The following is a 23,106-nucleotide window of genomic DNA, read 5'->3' as shown; positions in this document are numbered from 1 at the left end:
GAAACTTCTATAATAATATACAATCAGTGAAATGGAAGCGCATCATCAATTTATATAATAATCGGTGAATGATATGAAGAAAATAAATTAGTCATATGCATTTACATACTTATTTAGTATATTTTAGTCGTTTTCGTAAAAATACAAAAAAATATATAACCATCTTCTTAAAGTATATTAAAAATATTTATTTTAATTTATATATATAATATTCATTACATGCATTTTAATTATTTTTTGTCTTATTTTGAAGCAACTCGCCATTTTTAGTATTTTCAATTATAGCCTAAATATATACCCATGCAAATATGTGTGTTTAGAATATATTTTATTTCATGTTCATTTATAAAATAGTTGGAAACAAATAAAATATACAAAGGGGGGATATTCTTTTGGATTTTTGATTGAAATTTGTATAAGCTTTACGTATTTTATAAAATATGAATGAAATTAATTATAAATTTGGGGGTTTTAACTTCATTAACTCAAAGATAAAAAGTAATGATTAATAAAAATCATATTAAGAGAAAAAAAATTATGAACATAATATAATAACAATGATAAAGGATAAAAGAACGAAAAAATTATTAACAGATATAAATTAAAAAAAATATAATAAAAAAAATATGAACATTCATACAAAGTAACTATTATTATTATTTTTTTTTTCTAGCCATTTATAAGAAATAATAAAATTTAGCTTATTTTTTTTTAATTTTTAAAAAAGCTATTTAATTAAAATGAATAGGAATACATACACACACACATGTATATATATATAGCATATGTGCGTATGGACACACAATAGAGAAGGAATTTTTGCTATGTTTATGTTTTTTTTTGTATTCTTGTAAAACAAAAATGAAAGGATTTAGTGAAAGTGACTATAGTGATATTGCAATTGGGATTATAAAGAACTATGAGAATAATGTAATTGAAAAAAAGAAAAAGCTAAATGAAAAAGAAACGCTTTTAAATTACAATAATGATTATAACACGGAAGCTGATATACTTACTAACAATAATAACTTAATAGATCATACCAAACTTTTAGAAAATGATAAAAGTGATGATAGTAGTTACGATTCGCTAGTTGACGATTTTTATAATAAAGCAGTAACAAATTATAGAGAAAATTCCAAAAAAAAAGATAATATAACTGATTTAAGTAATGAAGGAAATGATATAAACAACCTTATAACAGATGATAAGGAATTAAAAGAAATATGGGATAATAATAATAATAAAGATCCAAAGAAATTATATCTCAAAAAAAAAGTGATACAACGAAATACGGAAATATTGAAAAAAAATCATAATAAACCATTAATCCCTTTGTTAAAAAATCATAATAAAAAAAAAAAAAATGATGTTATAAGAAGCACCAAAATAAAACCAGCGAAACATGCGAATGAATGGGATGGTAATCAAAATGATTTAAACAAATTTAAACTATCTAAAGAAGAGGTAGAACAAAAAAGAAATAGTTTTAAGTCAAGGAATTTAGATAAAGTCAAAATAGAATATCAAGAAAGGCTAAGAAAAATGAGAGAACGGGAAAAGAAAATATATTCACTTAGTAATTCGAACCCCAAGGGAAATGTAAAAAATGGTGATACAATAGAAAACGAGAAAAAAGCAAAAAAAAATAAAATTCAACCTATTCAAGAATTTAAAAAAAATGGGGAAAAATCAAAATATGCGTATAAAAAAGGTTTGAGCAAATATGCCAGGGATATTATTGCACGGAAAAAAGGGAATAATCAAACAAATCCAATTAATTGCAGCACTGAGGAAATCAAAGAGGAGGAAATAGACGAAAACAATGATGCAGTAACAGATAGCGCTATTCCATCTAGATATTCAAATAAGTATAGTATTCATAAACATTCATACATTTATAACGAAACAGATCATATAAACGACGGCTATTTTAGCTCAAGTGTAAATTTCATTAGAAATAATTCTTTTTGTAATCATGCCAATAAAAGAAAAAAAAAATATAAAAAAAGAGGTGATAAAAATTACTCTGATTGTGATGAAGTTTATGTTTATAAATATAGACGAAATAATCGAAAACATAATGGATATTTGTCAAATGTCTCTAGAGAAGGAAGTAATATGGATTTAAACCATCTTAGTGAAATCGATTGGTATGATACTCGAACAAATTGCAGTAGTTCAATATATGAAAAATGTGATAACAATAATTGCATTTTAGAATCACGACATTTAAGATGTAGAAGTGAATATTCAAGAAAAAATAAGAATTATAAAAAAAAATTACAAAGAAGAAATGAAATAAGAAATAAAGACGATCATTATATTGGAAAATGTATGCATAAAAATAAGTATAAACATATTTCAAATATATCAATGCATCATTGTTCTGAATATGGTTATATGACTGAATCAACTGATGTCTCCTCTTTTAGTAATGATACAACTATAAATAATTTTACAAAGGAGATTGAAAAATACACTGAGCCTTTATGTATTGATATAGATAGCTTTAGTACTAAAACTTGTAATATAGGTTGTTACAAAGTCGAAATAACCAAACCAAAAGAGTTTGATAAAAAAAATATATACCCAAATGAAGAATTAAAAATCTGGAAAAAATGGTTACACAATGGTAATAATAGCGATGTGGAGTCATACGATTTGTCAGAAGGATCATCTAGTTGTACAGGTGATTATGATGACCATATATTTGATTCCGATTATTCTGAACAAATAAGAAAACTAAATTTAGACACTATACAAAATAATAATTTATTAAATTTAAAAAAAGTTAAACTCGAAACATTTAATCATATTAAAAAAATGATTAACAAAATTAAGAATTTAAATTATAATGAATTAAAGAACGGACACAATTTTACAAACTCTATAAATATGTATTCAGACCCCTTTAAGGACAACCGAAATATTCCAGAACATTCTAGTATTGACTATGATAAAGAAAATGAAAATATATTTCAACAAAATAAACAAATTTATAAATATAATAATATAAAAGAAGGAATAGAAAGAGCTGGAGGAACTGCACCTTTAATGGAGTATCTGTTCAATGATGATGCTGATGGAAATATTAAAAATTATATTTCCTCAAAAAATGAAGTATATGAATATTATAATAAAGAAGAAAATCCGTCATTAAATGAAAGTAATAAAAATATTATTCATATAAATAAAAATTTAACAAATAGTGATGTGCTTCCTTTTTCTTTTTCTTATTCTAATAATAAAAAATGCTCTTTTGTCAATAATATACATGATCATAAAGATGGTGGGGGAATCTATCGAAATAGCAGTAGTGAGATAATTAGGGGAAATAAAAATAGTCAGGCTATATTAGCTAGCCAAAATGAAGACATATCAAATTTTAATGAATATATTACATCATCAAACAATTATAAAAATTTATCTATTAATAATAGTTCGGATGTAGATATTCAAAATTTTGAAAAAAGTTCATCTAAAGCTGCAGATTGGGGAGAAATAAAATCAAATAATCGTATAATTATCAAAGGGAAAGAGAAAAATCAAAAATATCCCACCATTTTGAAGAAAAATGAAATGAAAAATGACAATGATTATCATACTACTTCAAACAAATCAAAACACAGTGTGCCAAAAATAGTGATGAAAAGTATAGCTAATAAAACGAGAAATAAAGTAGCTGCTAAAGTGGCAAACAGCAACCGCACAGGTACCTCATTAAATGGAAAGAACATAAATGAATGTTCAGAAAAAAAGAACAAAGTAAATACATATAACAAACGCGAAGAACGAGAAGGATCAAAGAATGGAAATATTGGTAAGGTAGATATTATAAACAGTAAAAAAAAGAATAACAATGTTAAAAATGCTAATGATAAAAATAAACTAAAAATAATAAACGAAAGGAAAAAGAAATGTGAGAGTAAAATTGATAGTAATATTGGCAATGGGAAAAATAAAACAGAACCGAGCTCAAATAAAGAAGATAGATTAATAAGTCAGAAAATTATGAACACGTCCATTAATTTTGATGATGTACATAACCTAAGTGAGGATGATAATTTTATTTTTGAAAAATATTTAAATGAAGAAAGTTCTCAAGAAAATGGAAATTTACAAGATATAATAAATGATCAAGTTATGGCATTCGAACGAAATTTTTTATAAAAATATGTAATGGAATATGCATAAATTAAGAAACGAAAATGTAGTGTGTAAGGAGACAGACTTCTGATGCAATTACAAGTTAGGTTATTTCGGGTTTATCTATTTGGTCAGTTTTGAGGCATTAGTGTTGCTGTCCAATGGGATGTCGTATCGTTGTTTGATTTTATCAAAATCCATTGTGGCAAAGTTTGAAAAATTATTCATATTAATAGCACATGACTCATTTTGCAAAGATGGTGGAAGGATAAAAAGTTTGTGAATATTTTTATATATTTTTGTGAAAAATATTTGAATTTTATCAAATATATCTGATTTAGACATATTTGGCCAGAAATATTGTGAAAGATAATAATACATAGAAGATGGACCTAAAGAAAATTTATTTTTTAAAATAGTTAATAATTTAATCTCAACAAATTTTAAATTTAATTCGTTTTCATCATTTTGTTTATTTTCCAATGGTTTTAATTCTGCACTTGGAAAGTATGAATTTATTTTATTTAAAATTTGAAGGTCAAAAACAGGACTATTAGCTATATAGCACATAGTTTCTTTTATTAAAATTTTACTGACATTTCCAATAATATCAATATCACCAGATGAGCAATCATATTTTGTAAAATAACCCATTATAGATTCATCTAAATTTCCAGTAGCCAATGTTATTAAGAATTCGTTATACATATTATATTGTGCATATTTTTTTTGACAAATTAATGTATTAAAAAAATATAACATAATCATTCTTGATCGTGATTGTATATTTTGTAAACACAAGTCATGATAATTTGTTCCATTTTCAGTTTTAAATTTTAGTTTTTCATTTAAAAATTTTTCTCCTATATTTTTAAAAAACATATATATATCATCTATATTATAAATATTATGATAAGAATTTATAGCTTTACTTAATTCTTCACAAAAATATTTTGTTTCTTGGCTATTATTTTTTGATGGCATTGATAATGTATTTAACAATTTGTTACAAATGTTTTTTTTACATGCTTTATTTATTAAAATATTTTTTAATTTGTTTAAAAATAATTTTTTATTTATATCATCACTCTGTATTCCTTTCTGTTCATGTTTGTTATTATCTTCAATTTCATTTAGTTCTTCAATTTCTTTCATTTGTATTTCCAGCATTGTTGCTAGCACATATACCATACATGCGCAAAAGGCTGAATCTATTCCTCCAGACAATGCTAAAGTAAAACCTTTCGCTTTTGATAAATGCAAAATGTGCCATAAAAACATAGAGCAATTGAAGCTCAATTCTTCATAAATATTGTGTAACCTTTCTACTTGTCCATTGAAAATATAATAAGAGCGAGATTCGGTGTTAGATGTTGTACTATATTCCGTGTTAGATTCTGTACTAGATTCTGTGCTAGGTTCCGAGTTATTTTGTCTATTACCACAATGATGACTACTAAATAATTCTGCTAAATTCTTATTATCTTTTGAGTATTTATTTATGTTAAATATATCGGGAAGATTTTTCGATAACGTATCTTTAGAACACTCTATAGATAAAGGTATGTCTTTGTTGTATGCGAAAATGGGTTCTTTAGTATCTTTACCATGTTTATTAATTGATAATAATGATATTTGTTTTCCAATTTTGTTCTTACAAATTTTAGAATTAATTTCTTTTTTTATATCCTCTTGTTTGTTCTCGATTTCTACCTTAACAGATGCAACTTGAATCTCATAAAATGAATACCTTCCATTTTTTGTTAAAATTTGTTCATTTTTTCCGATAAATGAAAATCCATCAAACATATATAAATAATTATCACAGCCAAAATTATTACTAAAACATAAAATTAAATGTGGATATTTTTTTGTTAGGTTCATTAATGTTGAAAAATATTTTTTAAATAATTCAAGTTCATTAGTTATATATCCGTTTACTAATAATACATCTATACATTCTAAATTTATCTTATTTGTAGTGGTCAGTTTTATATACTCTTTTTCAAAAGGAGATATGTTTTTCTTATTTTCGCTAACATTATAATTAATACTATGATTACAATCAGGATCCCATTTATTAAATATATCAATTCTATCATCAATTATTTCATTTCGTTCTATACTAATTAAATCATCTAAGAAAGTATGTGCTATTGCTACTCCTTCATATTCTATTATGCATTTTCCTATATATGTTTCTTTTTGTTGTGTTACATTTTGGATACATTTAGGCAATGAGAATATTTCAAAATGATTAGAAATTATATTAACATTACTGTTTGAAAAAATAATTGTATTTTTTCCTTCATTTTTCAATTCAATATCTTCTTCACATTTTAATCCAACATATGGTGAAAAATACATCGACTGCTCATTATTTTCAACATTTTCCTTAGGAGATATATAAATAATTTGGCTGTTATATATAATGACTTCAGAACTATATAATTTTTTTTTAAAATAAATAGGCATACTAATAAAACATAATATATTATCCGTTATATTACTACCTTCATATTTTTCCTTTAATATATTACTTAATGTTAACCAACAATTTTCATGAATATCTTCAATTCCTTTAAAACTATTTTTACAACTTACTCCAGTTATTTCTAATTCCCCCCCTATTCTTATACTACAATTTAAGCTTTTACATTGTTTTATACTTTCTATTATTTTTAATTTATTTCCTTCATAATCTAAAGGGTTCGAATATATTGAACAGCAACTCAATCCTATACTATTTTTCATCCTTAAATTTTTTTAGAAAATAACAAGTACTCACTATTTTTTAAATATATAAACATATCCAATGTACATATAAATATAACAAAAATTTTTAAATATTTTTTTTATCTAAATTTATGTGATTACTGTTAAAATATTTTTACCATGTTTATTATATAACTACCATATTGGAATCGTTAAAATGACGAATATCAGGCTCATAAATATTTTTTTATTTTTTCAAATAAATGATATATATATATTAATAGATTGCAATAAATTAGAAAAAAAAATAATACGTCATCAAATTGTTCATCTAGCGTACTATGCTATAATTTATTTTTTATATTCACACGTATAAGCAAACCGAAAAAAGAAATATCAAAGAAAAATGTAAGTGGAAACATGCACAGCATTACATCAAAATAAAACGATTCAAAATATCCGCAAATACTAAACTATCCTAATGCCAGAATAAGGAAATTCAAAAAAAATAAAAAAATAAACATAGTTATAATAACTGACACAAAAAAATAAAATCGGAAACGATTTAATAAATAAAAATGACAAAAAAAAAATTTTAAATAAAGCACATATCGCATGTTTTATAACAAAACAAAATAATGAACCCTTAGGTTTGTTCTCTTTTTCCCTCTTGAATTTCCCTGTGAACATTCATACTTGTGCTTAAAAATGTCAAATAAATGAAATAGGGCAGCACATATTTAACGAACAGCATTTTCCGAGATTTAGCTACCAATCTAAGATAAAAAAAAATGACAAAAATATGTGAAAGTAAAAATAAAATTGAAAGGTAATAAACAAACATGTAATTCCATATATGAGCTGTTTTATTCTATTCCATCTCTTTTTTCAAAATTTACCTAGTAAAATAAATTGTTATCATGGAAATTGCAATTAGGAGAATAAAATTTGTTATGAACATTAGCTTGATTGAAAATGAGAGCGGGCTAAAGGAATAATAAAAAGTAGATATATACGAAAAACAACTAAAATAAACCAATGAGCGAGTTTGGGCTTCACTAAAGTTTGTAATAAATGGAATTATAAATATACTGGTTATCAATTTCCCAATTAAATATATGTCAAAAACATTAAAATGATTTAATATCTTATATATTTGTTGGGTATCATATATTTTGTTATTTAACGAATAAGTTATATCCACCATCCCAAAAAATATATTAACTAAACAATTTAAAATTGAACATATGTGTAATATTTTTATACTTCTACTATTTTTTATTATAAAGGATGGAATAACAAGTAATATATTAATACCAAGCTGAATTGGTATTCTTATGTATGTATACTTTTTAAAAATATTATCGTTGACAATACTGTCTATATTTTCTATAATCCCTATATTCATTTGAGTTTTTAATCCAAACATTTTTTCATTATAAAATCGAATAAATGCGTCGATTCTATTTAATATATTAAAATCAGCATTATCATTAATTTTCTCATTTTTGAATAGAAAGTAAAATATATGCATTTGTAAATAAACTATTAATACATTTAATATTAACAGGATTAAAATTAATAACCGAGTTCTTTTAAAATAATTAAATAAAATATTTTTAACCCAATAATCATACCAACTTTTAAAATTCTTGTAATTTAAAATATATTCTAATTCATTGTCTTGCATATTATATTTCCATTCTGATTTATAAAAAATGTCGTTATAGTTTTCCCAGTATTTTTTCTTAGTTCCATTTTTATCATAATATAATTTGATTTTTTCAAAAATATGACTAATGCATTTTAAAGATAAAAAAAACATTTTTATATAATCAAAAATATTCTTATTCTTACTCCCTACAACATTATCTGGATTTTTCATATAATCTAGAGATATAAAATCATAAAATTTGAAAAAATGTTTTTTTTTAGTTAATATATATGATTCAGTGCGTTTGCTAAGTAATGTCTGATAACATTTTGATTGCATATCTATTTTTTTATTTTTATCATTTTTACTTAAACATCTTCCCCATGTATTCGACGATAATTTATCTCGGCAATGCTTGACTTCCTTCTTACTCATTTCCTCACTCTCTTTTGAGTTTTTATAAAATACATCTTCATCATGATTCACCAAACTCTCATCATTTTTTTCGCTAACTTCAATATTATCTTTATTTACATCTTCATTAAAAAAATTACTGCTTTTTGAGTGTTCACCAAAATAGAAACTTTTTTCCTTTTTTTGAATCCAGCATTTGCTCACATTTCTACCCATTTTTTCATTCTTTATGTTCACATTATCATCCCCTTCTTGTGTAATTGGATTAATTTCATTGTTTTCATGGCCCATTTGTTCATAAATTTTATTTTCAAAATTTTTACGATTTTTTTTTTTTCTCTCTCCCCTTAAAATCCACTTTTTCCCCCTACAACATGTTTTAATAGTTGGACTTGTATTCAAACTGCTGGAACTATTTTCTTCGGTTTTGCTATTTTCATCACTTTCTATATGCTCTTCTTCAATTGAATTATCTATTGCATCGTCAACAAAAAAACCATAGTTACACGAAGATGCATAGTAACTCGATTCTTCTGAATATAATGCATTTTTTTTTGAGTATGATTTATTTATATAAAATTTATGATTATTTTTCACCAAAAAATTATTCTCAACATTATTAGATAAAAGACAGTGAAATTTATTTATATTTTTTTTCCCTTCTATAAAATCAGAGCATTCATATTCATTTTCGTTTTTTTCTTCTGTTTCACCATGATTGATAAGATAAAACACTCTCGTACTTTTTTGATTTTCTTTCATAATTTGTTTGGACCCAATATTCGCATTACTATTCTGATCATTATAGTAGCTACCCTTATTATATTCAATACTCCCACCTTTTGAAGTTGTCTTCAATTTATAGTTAGATGATTTTCTTTTTTCAAGTGTTCTCATCAAATCTGAGTTAAAATTATTTATTACTTTTGAATTATTATTACCCTTTTCTTTTATCCCTGAATATTGTTTCCGATTCTTATTATAGTGGTTGTTTTCTATATCGATATTCATGGCTTGGCTACTTTCAACACTTTTTATATTACTTAGTAAATTTAAGTTCGTATATTGTTTACCTTTAGAATTTGTAAATAATTTTTTGTTTTCATTGAGAATCTTAAATAATTGATAATAATAATTGTTTTCCCCATTATTTTTTGATTTTTCGCTTTTTAAGTATTTTGAAATATCATTCAAATTGTGTCTTTCTAAAACATATAAGGGTATTATTTTAGACTGTTTTATATTCCCATTTTTATCAAAATAAATATAATTTATTTTTTTTTTTAATTCCTCTGAAAGTAATATATTTCTTTTTCTGTTAAACTTTACTAGACCATTACGTAAAAGAGAAAAATTTTTATGTACAACTGTATTATTATATATATCATACTTTGTGGTATTTATTTTTTCTATATTTTTATTTATCTGATGAGTTTCTAATTCATTCATATTGCATAATTTATTGTTACTCAGTTCTTTTTTATTTTTTCCAATAGAACCATTACTTTTCTCAGATCCATGTTTATTTAGAAATGAGTATTTTCTATCATCAGTTTTATCCATTGCACATTCGTGATTCCAGTTTTTGTTTTCCTTCTTGTCAATTTCCTGTTCATTACTTTTTGAGTTTTTTTTATCATTAGTTCTTATTTTATCATTTTCGGCACTATATTCTATTTTTCTATTAATATTTACTGCATTATTAATAAATTTATCCATAAATATACTGGACGGCCTCGTGTTTGATAACCTTTTATTTTTTTTTGTATTCATAGATCTATCTTCATTTTGGAAAATGTCTTTTTCGATTTCGATATTAAATGAATTAAAACTTGAATAATTTACATCACTAACATCAAAAGGTGTTTCGCACTGAATTTTATTTAAACTATATTCAGATTCATATGAATATAATCCGACTTTGTTTACTGTCTTTATTTTTTTTACTCCATCATTTACTTCATATTCAAATAAATTGTTTCCTGAAGTGTATATAAATGGAAAAAAAAGAAAAAAATGTCAGTTTTTAATTATATGCTTACATTAATCTATACATGAACAAAATTTATGTGCTATGAATTTTGAAAAATTGCCTTCTTGGTTTTTTAAAACCTCATATATGTATCTCTTTTATTTTTATATTTTTTAACCTAATATGTCTACACTGATATTATTCTGCTGGCAGTATATCAAATTATTTCTTATCAAAATGGCTCGCTTCTCTAACTCATGAAAATATGATTCAATATTGTCAAAAGCTCGTAATGGATTTTGCTTAATATAAGCTATTTGTTTAGCCAAAAAAAATAATACAATATGGGATATAATAGGTATAAAAAGATGCACTGCTAATAGTGTAATGAAACAAAAAACAACAGTAGAATCAGTGAAACTATAATAAAAACGTATACATCCAGAAGAAAAGGTAATTAAACAAATAAGAAATAATTCTCTTATTCTAATAGAGGTTATTAATCCTAAGGAGTATATAAAATAAATAGCTTTTATCCATGATAAAGCAGAAGTAAATAAAAGTGATGATGATAATGGTGCCAAAAATACGCATGCAACTAGCATATAATTAATATAAACAATTTGTTTTTTATTTGAATTGTTTGAAAAAACTTCTGCTATTTTTAATAGTCCTATTTGTAAAACAAAAAAAGAGCACCATATAATTTGGGTTATTCTTTCTTGAATACTTATAAATTCAAATGTGTTTACTCCATCCAATAAAAAAAAAAAAATACACATAAATATCAGCAAAATTAACGAATGAATAGAATTTATGAAAAACATATTTATATAATCAATTGACTTCTTCATTTTTTATACTATAATATTACAAAAAAAGGAACAAATATACAAATTTAGACAAAAGAATAAAACGATGTCATTTAAAAGCACACAACAAAATCAAAACAAAATCTATATATTTTCAATTATATAAATAGTGACATGAGGAAAGAAAACATTTTTATTTAAATAAATAACATGACAAAATGTAGAATATACAAATAAAAAATAGCAAATCACTATAAACAAGAGTTATTACAAATTAATATTCTATAGGCCAAGTAGCCAATTAAAGTGTATTCAAAATATAGAAATTAATATATATATTTCTTGATTTATTATAAAATAAATAAATAATAATGATAAATAAAAATATAAAGCAGCATAATATAAAATAAAGATTTTCAATTTTTCAATGCGAATTAAATCAAAAAGTTTTATTTTAATTACGAAATTTTATTTAAATTTGAAATAAATCAATAATAAATACAAGCACTTTTAAAAGACAATGGTAATTGAATAATATAAGATAGTTTATTTGTTTTATCATTTGGATGATAGAATAAAGAAATTTCATACAACATATAATAGTTATTTTATACACTACTTTAATACTGCTCTATATGTAACATATATATTATATAATTGTTATTTTTTTAACCTGCTTTAATCATTTAAAATGTGAAACGCCAATTATCTATACACATTTACAGTATGTGTGTACGATTGTATGCTATTCATTTAAAACACATTATCGAGGATAATATAAAATGTTTACATACATAGTATGAAATATGAGCATATGAATTTATTGATTATATGTTTTTTTTGAAGATAAAACAGCTATATTAACATGTATAAATTAGCTTTTTTTTTATACTTTAAAATTAATTTATATTATTATAGAAGAAAAATAGCTAGTTGAGGTTGGAAAAAAAAAAGAAAAAAATATATGAACAGGAATACATTTCAAAAACCATGGTATGATATTTTAGGTTGGTAGATTTGAAATGGATAAACATATTTATATATATACATGTTCTATAAATGAGTCATTACAACACCTATTTTGTGTTACAAACACAATTAAGTGTTCTATGTAAATAAGAGGGGTTATAAAAATTAAAAAATATTTCTTCAGTTAAACAGACATTTTATTTTGCCTTTTTTCTTTCCCGGATTTCGAAATTAATAGGTTAAGTTACTATTGCTTACCCATAATTTTATATGATAGTTTTCACATATTATATATAAAAAATAATCGTCAAAAGATCGAAATTGAAATCAAGAAATCTAAAAATGCAAGACACTTTTATATGTACAACTAATGTTTTTTTAATTGTAAAAAAAAAATTATATTTTTATATGCGCATATATATTATGTGCACACATAGCAAGGTTGTACTTAAAATAGGCTTTTGAAAATAACATCACTTACAATGTTGATATAATATCATAAATAATATACAAAGTTATTAATATTATGAATAATTCAGCTATAATTTATATATATATAATCGTATTCTTTGAAATTAAATACAAATAAAATAAAGCGATATAAAATAATAGCTTGCTGCAATAAAATATAGTAAAAAATAGTTAGCTATAAAAAAAACATACAATGATACATATATAGTAAAAGAGTTAATATTTCAGTATACTTATATTATAATTTTATGGGTATAATACGCTATTATAAAAGTTGAAAATGGGGGAAAGTTTAATCTTTACATAAAAATATATATATAATAAATGGAAATTAAGATACATTTATAGACAGTGGAATAATATAATTGTTTAAATACTGCAAAAAAATATTTTATTAAAATATTTTAATTTCAATTTATATTTTTAAAGTTGTTTTTTTTGTTTTTGTTTCTAATTATTTTTTCTATATATTTATGTTTATTTCGAGAGAAAAAAATACATTATAGCGCCTTTTCCCTCAAACCTACCTTTTTGTTAACAATATTTTATATATTTTATTTTTTAATTTCGTTATTAAAGTCTTTGTAAAGCAAATAAAGGTTTGTAGAAAATATTTTGATATTAAAAAGTATAAAAAAAATTATATATATATTTATATTATACATTATGTGCAATTATTCAAAAGGAGTCCAAAAAAGTACTCGTTTGGCTGCGCACAAAAATGTATTTTTATGTTATGGAAATATATAATAAGCCTTGCTAAAAAAAACAGAAAAAAAAAATTACATTGCTAATTTTATATATCATTGAAAATACATATACTGTGTATATAAATTAGGAATATGTAAGAGCATAATTCAAGCAATATTCCAATTTTATGAATTATATCTATGCATATATATGCTGTATTTTGAAACAATTCATAGAAAACATAATTAAATGATGATATAAAAAAATATATCAAAAAAGCTCAATATAAAGGAATACTGTTACATTATATTTTATTATAATTAATTTTTAGTCTACAAAATTTGTATTCATTTATAATATTAAATAGCATATAATTAATTTGGAAGATCGACCAAATTATAAAATGTCTCACTAACATACTCTTAGAGCGTTATATCTATTCTAGCATATTTTATTATGCTAAATTTTGTTTTGGAAATTATGAAAAAAAAAATAATAATAATAATATTTTAAATATATTTTTGAACAATTATAAAATAAAAATTTTGAATAATACATTTGTGTGCATGTATTTGAGTCACGCCAAAAAAGTACACTACAAATTTTTTTTTTTATTCATTAAAGAAGAGGAATATTTTGTGATACGTCAACAAGTATCTACACCAGAAGTTTCTATAATATCGTAGTAGAAATGTGTATAAATCAAAAAAAAATAAATAGTATTTTTTAAAGGGCATATATACACATCAAAAAAAGTACAACATAAGCAAAAATAGGAATACGAATATAGATATATTCACACATATATAGAAATTTTATTGCACCTAGGTGAGCGTTTGGATAGGTGCTTTAGCTATTTTCATAAGAAAATATACAATATATGGTTATTTTTCCTAATTATAGGCCTATATAAATTTAATAATGAAGAGAAAAGATAATAAAAGGTGTGAAACTAATATGACAGAGAGTGATCGAATAATTCGAAAAAAAAAAGAGGATAATCTTTTTGAAATGTTAAGAAATAACGATGTAAGATCAAAATCTTCGCTGAACCTCATATGGATGGATTATTTTTATCATGATATAAAAAATATAACAAACAAAATTGCAAGTTTTTCAAATCAAAGTAGCAAAAAAGAAGCTTATAAAAAATACATGTTAGCATTCAATATAAATGTTAATGATGCTTGCATATATTTCAAAGACATTCTAATTAATACATTTAAAATATATGATGAAATAAAATTAGATTACATATTATACATAAAGAAACATGCCCAAAAAACGAACAATATGTTATTTTTGAAATATCTATATAATATAAATGTGTTTCAAGAAGACATAAGCATTTGCCCATTTAGTTGCGATAATTATACTAATAATGTTGTAGATAAATTCTATGCATTATATAATAATAATAGTAATTACGATGAAAGTAAGGAAATTAAACGATTATATATCAATTTAGAAATATGTAGAAAATGTATATGCAACACATTTAAATTTCTTGGGGATTTGTTTAGATATAAATATAAATTTTTTAATGAAGATAAGAAGGAAAATGAATTTAATTCATATATTAATTATTATAGGTCTTTATATTATTCCAGATCTAATGGATATTTATTTACTCAGTTATCATTATTATATACAAATACAAATCCTATAAAATCTTTGTATTTTCATTTTTTATCACTAATATCATATCGGCCATCTAAAAGCAGGGATACTGTTGTTATTTTTATGGAACAAATATTAGATAAAAAAAATACAGCGGAAGCGATTTTGCAATTCGTTAAGGATGTCTATCAGTTTAGTGACGAAAGTGGCGAAAGTAGCGAAAGTGGTGAGGACCAGACAGAAAACAATAGTGATCATACTTGTATGAATAATAAGAAAATAAAAAGGATCATAAAAAAAAGGTCTAAATCAATTAGCCATCGAAGAAAATCCAGAAAGAGGAGCCATTCATATAAGAACAGAAAATATAATAATAGTAGTATAGAAAATGATATTGAAACATGTAGTAGTATTGACATACATAGTTATAGCAAAAATGTTGCTGGCACATATAGTAGTAGTAGTGGAAGCAGTTGTAGCGAAAATGGTAATGATACTTGTAGTAGAACTAAGCCTTTTAGGAGCAATACAAATAAAAAGAGTAACCATGATTGTATAGATGATGGGAAAAATGGAAAAAACGGAAAAAATGAGCATAGAAGGAATGGAAACTCGGGGGAAGAACTAACAACAAAGCAATTGCTACGAAGAATTTGTAATGAGAAAAAAATGGATATTTCTAAAAAAAAAAATAAAAATAAAAAAATAAATAAAAAAATAAATATAAAAAAAAATGGCGCATACAAAGAATTAAAAGAAACAATTGTAAAATTTTATATTAGTTATTTTAAAATTATAAAACTATTATTTTCAAAGATTGATATGAATAAATTTGAAAAAAAAAAAAATAAATTTATGTATTATACAAATAAATATGTAAAAATTCAATACTATAATAAAATAGATAATGATTTAATATTTAAAAATATTATTGTTATTGTTTTTACTTTGCTAAGTATGATCATATATATTATTACTAATCAGTATGACATAAAAAGAAATAAAATAGACAAATTTTTTTACGGAAATGTTGATATAAATAAATATATATATAAAAATGAGCAAATATATTTTTCATTTATTTTAATTCATGAAATTTTATTATCATGTAAATATTTTTATAACAATTTTTATCCAAAATATTTATCTATATTTATATATATAATGTATTGGATTCATAATGAGCCAAGTTTAAACAATACACACATAACTAAACTAGATGAGCAAGACAATGAAGAAAAAAATAATTTAATTAAGCAATATCATGAATATTATAAGAAAAAAGCAACAGTTGATTTTTGTTCTAATAATAATAAGAAGGATGGTGAAAAAAAAAAATATTGTAAAAATAACGATCAAGAATATTTGAAAAATGGTGACATTATACATAGTATTAAAGATTTGATATATAGTATAAAAATTAAAGAGGATGTTAAATTTGATATTCGTTTGTTGTATTATATACTCGATGAAGATTCGTGTGTTCATCCATTTTTGAATGATCTAGAATTCCAAAATGAAAATATTCGATTATCAAAATGTCAGGATAGTAGAAATAGTCAAATTAATACTTATTCTGTTCAAGAATTAAGTGATTTTGATAATTCCGATGAAGAAGATGTTATATTTTTAAAAAAAAAAATTTTTGGAAAATCTTCTTCATTTTCCACAGATAAAAAATTAAAAAAAGAAAAGAATAATAAGCTAAATAAATATAATGAATTATATGAAGATTCTGAATTGTATAATGACTATGAAAACACAGAAAATGATAGTTGTAGTGATTATACGAGTATTCAAAGTAAAGATAAAAAAAAAGGAAAAGTGAAACAGTATGAAGAATCTCAAAAAATAAATCATACAAATTTTATGATAAACAAAAATAAGCACAAGAAATATTTTACCAATGATAAGAAAAATGACGAAGAAATATACCATATGGGTAAAATAGAAGATAAAATAAGAATAATACGATTTTATTCAATTTTGAATAGCAAAAATAAAATTGACAACAAAAATAAAATTTCTAAGGAAAGTAAAAATAAAATTTTAAAACAAACCAAAAATGAGTATTTAAAAACAAATATTAAGAAAAATAATTCAAAACGAATTAAAATGATCAAAAACATACGAATATTTTCTAAAGATGTTCAAAACAAGCAAGCTGATAATGACCCATTAATATCCTGCATAATTGCAAATAAAAGATTAAAAAAAAAATCGGAAAATACAGATTCGACATCTGATGATATGAATAATCAGAGTGATAGTTCTTATATTTCTCATAGTAATGATAATGAATTAAAATCTGAATCGGAAAATTCGAAAATCGCGATGATAACCAATTCTAATAATTCAGATGAGGATACTGAGGATAAAAGTCTTAGAAATAGTAGCTCTATAAATAGCGACACAAGAAATAGTACATCGGGATATGTTAGCAATTATACAACTTCTGAGGATTATGAGGGTAGCGATAGTAAAAGCAGTAAAACAGTTTTAAACAAATTGTGTGATTCCAAAAAGCTCAAAAAAAGGCACACTTCATTAAATAATAAATTTATAGTTGATAATAAAAATGGTAAAATTGATTCAAATGAGGAAAATAATAATACTGATATAATAAAAACATATCATGAAAATATTATTCCGAAAAATGAAGAGACAACAAAAAGGGAAATAAATGTATGTCATATTTCTGTTAAAAATAATAGTATATCTAATAATAATGAATATTTATATAATAATAGAAAAAACATTTTAAATGATATTTGCGTTCAGAAAAATTCCAATTTTGTAGATTCTACAAAATTTACCAAACTGGAGTATCTGCCTTTTACCCCAACACAAAAAGATAATTTATATGATTCCTTAAAAACATCAATAATTAATAATAGTAGTAATTATAATGAAATAAAGAAAGACACATATGAAGAAATACTCAATGATGTGGTAATAAATTATAGAAATAAAAACGAGGGTGGTATAAGTTTAAATATATTGAATAGTAATTTATATTTTAATGAAAGAAATAAAAAGGTAGTTTTATTAGATGGAAAAAACATTGGAACAAGATATCAAAGTAATTATATAAAATATTTTGATATTTTTAGAATTAAAACTGTATTAGATTATTATAAACTAAATAAATATAAAGTTAAAATAATTATACCACAAGAATATGTTATACAGCATTCTGATACACTTAATATTCGTCATTTAATTCAAAAAAAATCTCAAAAAGAACCAATATATTATACTTCTAACGGAATAAACGAAAAAAACTATCATATTAATTCTAATTATCATAGTGATAACCATCTATATAAAAATAATGGCTATGATATAAATAATGATATTATAGAGGATACTGAAAACAATGAGTTTTATCTTAATACAAAAGATTTATTGTTTTTTAAACATTTGAATATATTAGGATGTTTAATAACCCACCCATTAGAAAGTTATTATCAATTTTGTATATATTTAATACAAAAATTTAATTCGGGGTTTGTTACAAATATCACTATATCTGAGTTAGCTAGTAAATTGCATAAATATGAACAAGCAATACAGCCCATATTTCCGCATTTAATTTCTTATACATTTCTTGGTGATGAATTTTTACCCAATCCAGATTTTAAATGGCCAACATCGAACAGCATGAAATAAAGAATAATCCAATAATTATCATGTAAAATACATATATTCTTGTGCTATTAAAATTGGCATATAATCATTTTGTTACTTTTAATATCTCAATAAGTAGGGGTATGAACAATATAAAAGATACGAATGCTCATAGAAGTGGATATCATTGCGTTAATTAATTTTTTGAAGGAAATAAGCATGAAATATTGTTTGAAAAATCGACATAAATCCTGTCGAATGGTTACAGAAGGTTGGTAAAAGCGCAGATAAAAAATAATCGCATACACAGATATTCGTTGTTTTCAATCATAATTGTTTTTTTCTTTATTTTTTGTTGGGATTTTCCAAAATTGAAGGGAATATTTTATAATGGAAAAATAAAATAAGGATACTGTGTGAAGAAAAATATATTATTCACCAATTTAATAAAAAATGGGATACGCATGCAGATACATTTACATTTGTGTGGAACGCGGAAGTTTGTAAACTTTGTCCAGATCTTTAATTATATACTAATTAAAGTTATATATGCACACCCTGGCAAAAGGTTGCAGCATGTGGTGATATTGTATAGACAAATAAATTTACAAGCGCTAACAAAATATAATATTATAATGAAATTAATTATATTTTCTTGTTTATATTGCTATTTTATCCATCTATAAATATATGATAGTATGGACAGTTTGATAACAAATGTAAGAAATGTTTAGAAGAAAAAAAAACATCACACATCTACACACCTTTTATTTGATTAAATTATCATGACACTTTTTTATTAATAATTCGTAACTTCATGAGTCCCATATTATTTTTAATATACATTTCCTTAATATATGTATACTTTTTTTTTAATTTTTTTCTTTTTTTTATTTAGCAACCTTTTGAACACTTTTTAATATGATATATATTTGTTTATTTTCAATTTTTTTAAAATATATAAAAACTATGCTTATATTTATAATAAATATACATTATACACATATTGGTTATATAATCATATTATTAAATAGAGGTTTCCTTTTTTAAATTTTATTCTTAGAGATAAAAAAAAAAATATGTAATAATATTTATATAGTAAAGCATTTTTTATAACCTTATACAATATGCCAAATATATGATAATTTTATTTGTAATACTAATTAGTTGCAATGTATACACACATACATGCATGTATATAATATACAATCATTTTAATAAAAAATAAATAATGATGTATTGCAAAAAGATTGTGTATTTTTCTAGTGCAATTCAGTTTAAGTGGATAGAGTTACATAATTATTTTTTTACATATATTTTTTCAGACTTTTTTACATATATTTTTTCAGATTTTTTTATACATATTTTTTCATATTTTTTTCTTTTTTATCTTCCATATTACAAATTGAAAGCTTGCGAAATGTGCTATGTTTAGCTGTATTAAATATATGTGGTTATTTTATTTTTTCTCCAATTTCTGTTTCTCAAAAAAAAAAAAAAGCATATAAACCCCCTAGTTTTATGTAACTATGCAATTTGTGTAAGTATACACATATATATATATATAGAGAGAGAGAGAGAGAGAACAAAATAAAAGAATTATTTTATTTATATTTATCTTAAATTATTTTCGTTTATTTTTTATGCACAAAATTTAGGAAATTACATGAGTTTAGAATATTACATTTTATCAGGGTACATAATAAATGATAAGTAAAATTTATTAATAGTATAATATTTAGATATATATATTTTTTTTAACTGTACTTATATTTTTATTACTTTTGACACACTTAGATGAAAATGTTTCCATGCAAGTATTTGTAAGTTTGCATATATGAATAAAAATATTTTTTTAGCTTTTTTTTTGTTTTTGTATTTTTGGGGTATTAATCTGATAAATATTGTATAATCAGATAAGAATATAGCCATATGTTTAAATAATAGTTAATCCATTGCTGCTCCTTCAACGGTATTTTTTAACCAAACGGAAATAAGGAGCCTGATAAATAATTATTTTATCGGAAATCAAACATAAAATGAACATTATACCGCAACGCGCCATTCCATATATTGTTTTAGTAGGCGCTTTTTTATACAATCTTAATATTGGTAAGTTTTAAAAAGAATAAATTTGGCTTCCTCTCCTGTTTGGCAACAGTTTTGCAATAATTTTGGAAACAATTTTATGTTTATATGTTTTCCCAATTTGCAGGAATACTCAACTCCTATGGAAATCTAAGCATTTATTTAACCTCCTATTTGCGATATAAGGGAAATGATGTGACATACAGAAGTGTATCATTTATTTATGAATTAACTGTGATAACATTAGGTTTATCTATGTTATTAGGAAATTATGTCCAAAAAAAATTGGGAGAAAGATTAACTATATTGATATCATGTATTGGAATATTTTTATCGTTTTATTTATCCTCAATATATACACATTCTTATTATCTATTATGTATATTTATGGGCATTACATATGCAATAGGATATGGAATATCATTTACTATTCCTTTATCATGTGCATATAAACATTTTACAAACAACAGAGGATTAATTAGTGGAATTGTTATATCAGCAATTTCTCTAAGCCCGTTTTTATATTGTCCATTACAAACATTAATCATAAATAAAGATAATATATTACCAATTCAATCTGGAAATGATTCAAAAGAAATGTATTTTAAGGATATTAATGTTTTAAATAGAGTGCCATATGTCCTTTTTATACAGTCAATTATATTTTTAATTTTAGCTACTCTTGGGGGGTTAATGGCAACAATTGGTACAATAAATGATTCAATTGATGGTGAAAATATTGCAATTTTAGATAATACAAATAAAAATGGGAATTTTGGAGATAATAATACTTCTTTGGATGTAGAAAAAGGAAATAATTATAGAAATTTGGGAGAAAATACTGAATCTGGTTTATTCAAATCATTAAAAAAAAAAAAAAAAAAAAAAAAAGGATCCGATATTTTAAATATGGATGATTATTATAGTGATTTGTATAAAGGAAAAAATTTTATTTTTTTTATATTTTATGCTCCTTTAAACTTTTTTAGTAATTTAATAAACCAATTAAAACAAAGAAAAGGATATTATTTTAATAAAAAATGCACAGAAGATATATTGTTTTTTGTTTTATGGCTATCTATTGTTTTATTTAATGGATATATTAACTACATAATTATGTATTGGAAAATTATAGGAGTAACATACACACAAATTGAAGATACTATAATAACACTTAATGGAAGTTTAATAAATAGTATGACCAATATAGCAGGGCGATTAATATGGGGTATAATATATGATAAAATAAATATGAATATAACTATATTATTACTTGGGTTTTTTATTTCAGTTGCATGTTTTACATTACCAGCAGTTGCCCATATATATCCTTTATATGCAATCTGTTGTGGAATTTTTTATTTTTGTATTGGTGGAAGCCTAGTTACTATACCAGTAATTACTTTAAAAAAATATGGCGAAAAATATTTTTCTTTAAATATGTCTATTTTATATACTTCAAGAATAGCTAACACATTTTTGTGTAGTTTAGTTGTTAAATATTTTTATAATTGGCTTAAACTTCGTTGTTTAAGTTCAGTTTTTGGCATCCTTTCTATTATTTCAACTATCATTCTCTATGGAATTACAGTCTAGTTATTAATAATAAAAAACAAATAGATAAGATCAGTTATAAAAACAAGATCAAAAGTAAAAAAAAACATTATATATTTTTGTCCATTTATAAATTAAGAGAAAAATACAAACTTGTCAACAAATGCCATCAATTTACTAATAAGACAACATATAATAGAAGAAAAATTAATAGAACTCCGTATAGTATTATTATTGTGCAAAAGTTGGGAACATTTGTCTTTTTTTTTTTAAATACCATTAATTTTTCTGATTTTATATATTCTATCATTTTTTTAATATTTATTTTTCATAGTTATACAGTCATGTGTGTCAATGTAAAAATCTAT

General features: G+C 23.0%; 5 protein-coding genes across 5 annotated transcripts; 3 read left to right on the top strand and 2 right to left on the bottom strand.

The window, feature by feature from the left end:
• Positions 1 to 861: 861 nt before the first annotated feature.
• Positions 862 to 4,173, top strand: PBANKA_0827600 (conserved Plasmodium protein, unknown function; the record flags this gene model as incomplete). Its single annotated transcript, XM_034564453.1, has 1 exon — positions 862 to 4,173. One exon carries the CDS (start codon positions 862 to 864, stop codon positions 4,171 to 4,173), a length of 3,312 nt encoding a protein of 1,103 aa, XP_034421248.1.
• A 99-nt stretch (positions 4,174 to 4,272) lies between these two features.
• On the bottom strand, positions 4,273 to 6,903 carry PBANKA_0827500 (glutamine-dependent NAD(+) synthetase, putative; the record flags this gene model as incomplete). Its single annotated transcript, XM_034564451.1, has 1 exon — positions 4,273 to 6,903. The coding sequence occupies one exon, from the start codon at positions 6,901 to 6,903 to the stop codon at positions 4,273 to 4,275; it is 2,631 nt and encodes an 876-aa protein (XP_034421247.1).
• Positions 6,904 to 7,510: 607 nt separating this feature from the next.
• Positions 7,511 to 11,758, bottom strand: PBANKA_0827400 (conserved Plasmodium protein, unknown function; the record flags this gene model as incomplete). Its single annotated transcript, XM_034564450.1, has 3 exons — positions 7,511 to 7,640; positions 7,764 to 10,914; positions 11,083 to 11,758. 3 exons carry the CDS (start codon positions 11,756 to 11,758, stop codon positions 7,511 to 7,513), a joined length of 3,957 nt encoding a protein of 1,318 aa, XP_034421246.1.
• A 3,009-nt stretch (positions 11,759 to 14,767) lies between these two features.
• PBANKA_0827300 (tetratricopeptide repeat protein, putative) lies at positions 14,768 to 19,138 on the top strand (the record flags this gene model as incomplete). The annotated part of the gene is made up of 1 exon (XM_034564449.1): positions 14,768 to 19,138. The coding sequence occupies one exon, from the start codon at positions 14,768 to 14,770 to the stop codon at positions 19,136 to 19,138; it is 4,371 nt and encodes a 1,456-aa protein (XP_034421245.1).
• Positions 19,139 to 21,135: 1,997 nt separating this feature from the next.
• Positions 21,136 to 22,780, top strand: PBANKA_0827200 (monocarboxylate transporter, putative; the record flags this gene model as incomplete). Its single annotated transcript, XM_034564448.1, has 2 exons — positions 21,136 to 21,208; positions 21,312 to 22,780. The coding sequence occupies 2 exons, from the start codon at positions 21,136 to 21,138 to the stop codon at positions 22,778 to 22,780; spliced, it is 1,542 nt and encodes a 513-aa protein (XP_034421244.1).
• Between the last annotated feature and the right edge of the window lie 326 nt (positions 22,781 to 23,106).

The sequence above is a fragment of the Plasmodium berghei genome (assembly GCF_900002375.2).
Source record: "Plasmodium berghei ANKA genome assembly, chromosome: 8".
Classification (NCBI taxonomy): domain Eukaryota; phylum Apicomplexa; class Aconoidasida; order Haemosporida; family Plasmodiidae; genus Plasmodium; species Plasmodium berghei.
This window is presented reverse-complemented; position numbering and strand designations above follow the sequence as displayed.